The sequence below is a fragment of the Loa loa genome (genome assembly GCF_000183805.2).
Source record: "Loa loa unplaced genomic scaffold supercont3.1255, whole genome shotgun sequence".
Taxonomy (NCBI): Eukaryota; Metazoa; Nematoda; class Chromadorea; order Rhabditida; family Onchocercidae; genus Loa; species Loa loa.
This window is the reverse complement of record NW_018109435.1, coordinates 1-2360: the sequence shown is the minus strand read 5'-3', so window position 1 is coordinate 2360 and position 2360 is coordinate 1. Positions and strand designations below refer to the sequence as shown.

The 2360-nt window shown below is 30.3% G+C and overlaps 1 protein-coding gene across 1 annotated transcript; it reads left to right on the top strand.

Annotated features, from left to right (window-relative positions):
- Positions 1-242: 242 nt before the first annotated feature.
- LOAG_14716 (hypothetical protein) lies at positions 243-455 on the top strand (the record flags this gene model as incomplete). Its single annotated transcript, XM_003150210.1, has 1 exon — positions 243-455. A coding segment is annotated over one exon (213 nt), but the record flags the coding sequence as incomplete, so codon positions are not given.
- Between the last annotated feature and the right edge of the window lie 1905 nt (positions 456-2360).

The following is a 2360-nucleotide window of genomic DNA, read 5'->3' as shown; positions in this document are numbered from 1 at the left end:
AGGAATTATTTTGATGTTTTAAGATTTTCTATGATTTCTTATCAAAATTTAATATATGCACTGAGAGTAAGAATATCTCGAAATGATAAATTTCAATAACTGAATGTATATTTTCAGCAAATTTTATTAGCTAGAAAGAAATTTGAAAAAAGTTGCTCTTTTATAATTCGATTAAACAAAAACTGAGGAAAATTCTCCTTTTTTTAAGGAAAAAATTGCTCATTATTAACGGAAACTTTTAGGAATCAATGCTGCCAGACGATGATGATGTGGACGATATAAAGCCACCGGTCAATTATAAAGCAATGTTTGAGGGTGCATCAGAACCGAAGTATACCGATATGGAGTTGTTTGTAGAATTACGATACTGGATTGTGCTTGCTTTATTTATATTTTTACTCATTATTTATCGTAGTTTTTTGCCTCCGCTCCAATGTGATACCAAATTTCAGTAGTAAATTTGATCCTCACAAATTATCATTGATTATCATATTGTACGAATAATATTTATACAGTAACAGATCAATAAATTTTCCATTTTTGCTTTTACGGCAAATGCTATATCGTGGTAATAGGATCTCAATATGTTTCTCCTAATATCTCAATGATTCTCGCAAGGAAATTCCTGTTTTCCATGAGCTTGTAATATATTAATTTCTTCTCACAATGAACTGATAACTGACCGCTATAACAGTTACCAAAACGATGATTTGCTCAACTTGTGGGTGATAATTATTTGTGTCCATATCATAAATTGGAAGTTTGCATAGGTAATAAAGATGGGAGGAAACTGATAGAAATAAGGACATCGAAGAAGTGGACAAAATTAATTTGCATAACGCGCATACTTCAACAACATATTTGATAAAGCAGTGAATTGAGGAGGATGGCGGTAAAATTTGAATTTCAACTTATTGCTTTTGACAAAACCAAACGTCCGATCATTTCAACGATTAATTGTGTGCGTGCTAATTAACTATGATTTCAGTACGATGGTTATTAAACAATCATACTAGTGATCACACCTGAAAATATTTGCTCAGGTATTTTGGGTTAGAGGAAATTTTAAAAAAATTCCTTAATTTTAGATGATTTTAGTGGAAATTTGGCAAAGTTTTTGCTATTTCTGATCAGTGTATTATCGATTGAGATATTGATTGTTATCACAAATCACTTATCGTGTTATCCGCTAGTAGTCGACGTGGCGATTTCCATTTAAGTATTTTGGATTAAAGAAAATTTCCAAAAAATCCTTAACTTTCAGGTGATTTTAATGAAAATTTAACAAGGTTTCTGTTATTTTTGATCAGGATGCTATCGGTCTGAGATATTGATTGCTGTTAAAAATCAACAATTATGCTAGACACTAGCCACCACACCTGGAAGTATTTGATTAGGAATTTCGGACCGAAAAAAATTTTGAAAAATCCTTAATTTTTCGGTGATTTTAGCGAAAATTTTACCAAGGTTTTTGCTATTTTTGATCAGTGTGTTGCCGATCTGAGATATTACTTACTGTCAAAAATCACTGACTGTTACCCATTAGCGCTAACATCTGAAAATATTTGCTTAGTTATTTTGGATTAAAAGAATTTGAAAAAAATCCTTAATTTTTAGGCGATTTTAGTGAAAATGTCACAAGGTTTTGCCATTTTTGACCAATGTTATTTCCAGGATGTTCGCTCTTTCTGGTATTTTGTTTCTCAAAAAGCAATGTAGGAAGCATTTTTGTTCAGCTCACCTAGTGGCTTATTTACCGATAGATTTACTTGACGTTATTCACAGAGAAAGCATGTTTAAGTCATCATCCTGTAGTTTAGATATAGTTAGCTACTGTAATATTTGCAGGGTAAATTTATAAGAAGTATGAATCAGATAGGAAAAGACAAAACCTATTATTAAATTTGTTGTTATCATGGCTATTTTATTAAATTTGTTGTTATCAAGCATTCATTCGGTTGTTTATGCAATCCTTCATGATCGATCGATGTCAGATATCAAATTGTTAATAAATGGCTGATCTCTGATTTGTATGATTGATCTCTGGTTTGTATGATTTTCAAATTCAAAAGGCCACGTTGAAATACTTCTTTTTTTGTTTTATTACAATAACTTGTTACTGTAATTCATTTGCATATAACATGATTATATGAAAAAATGCAAATTTTATTTGGGTGAAAGCACATTTGTATTCCCTTTTGATGGCAATGATAAATGGCTAATAAATTATATTCTATGGTTAAATCATATTATTAAAATTCAAATCATATGAGTTCCAATACATTTATGATTTATCAGTCGCTAATTTCAACTTTTCATTGTTTTATCAGTTTCTGCTTTATTTCCGCCATATTTCCTTT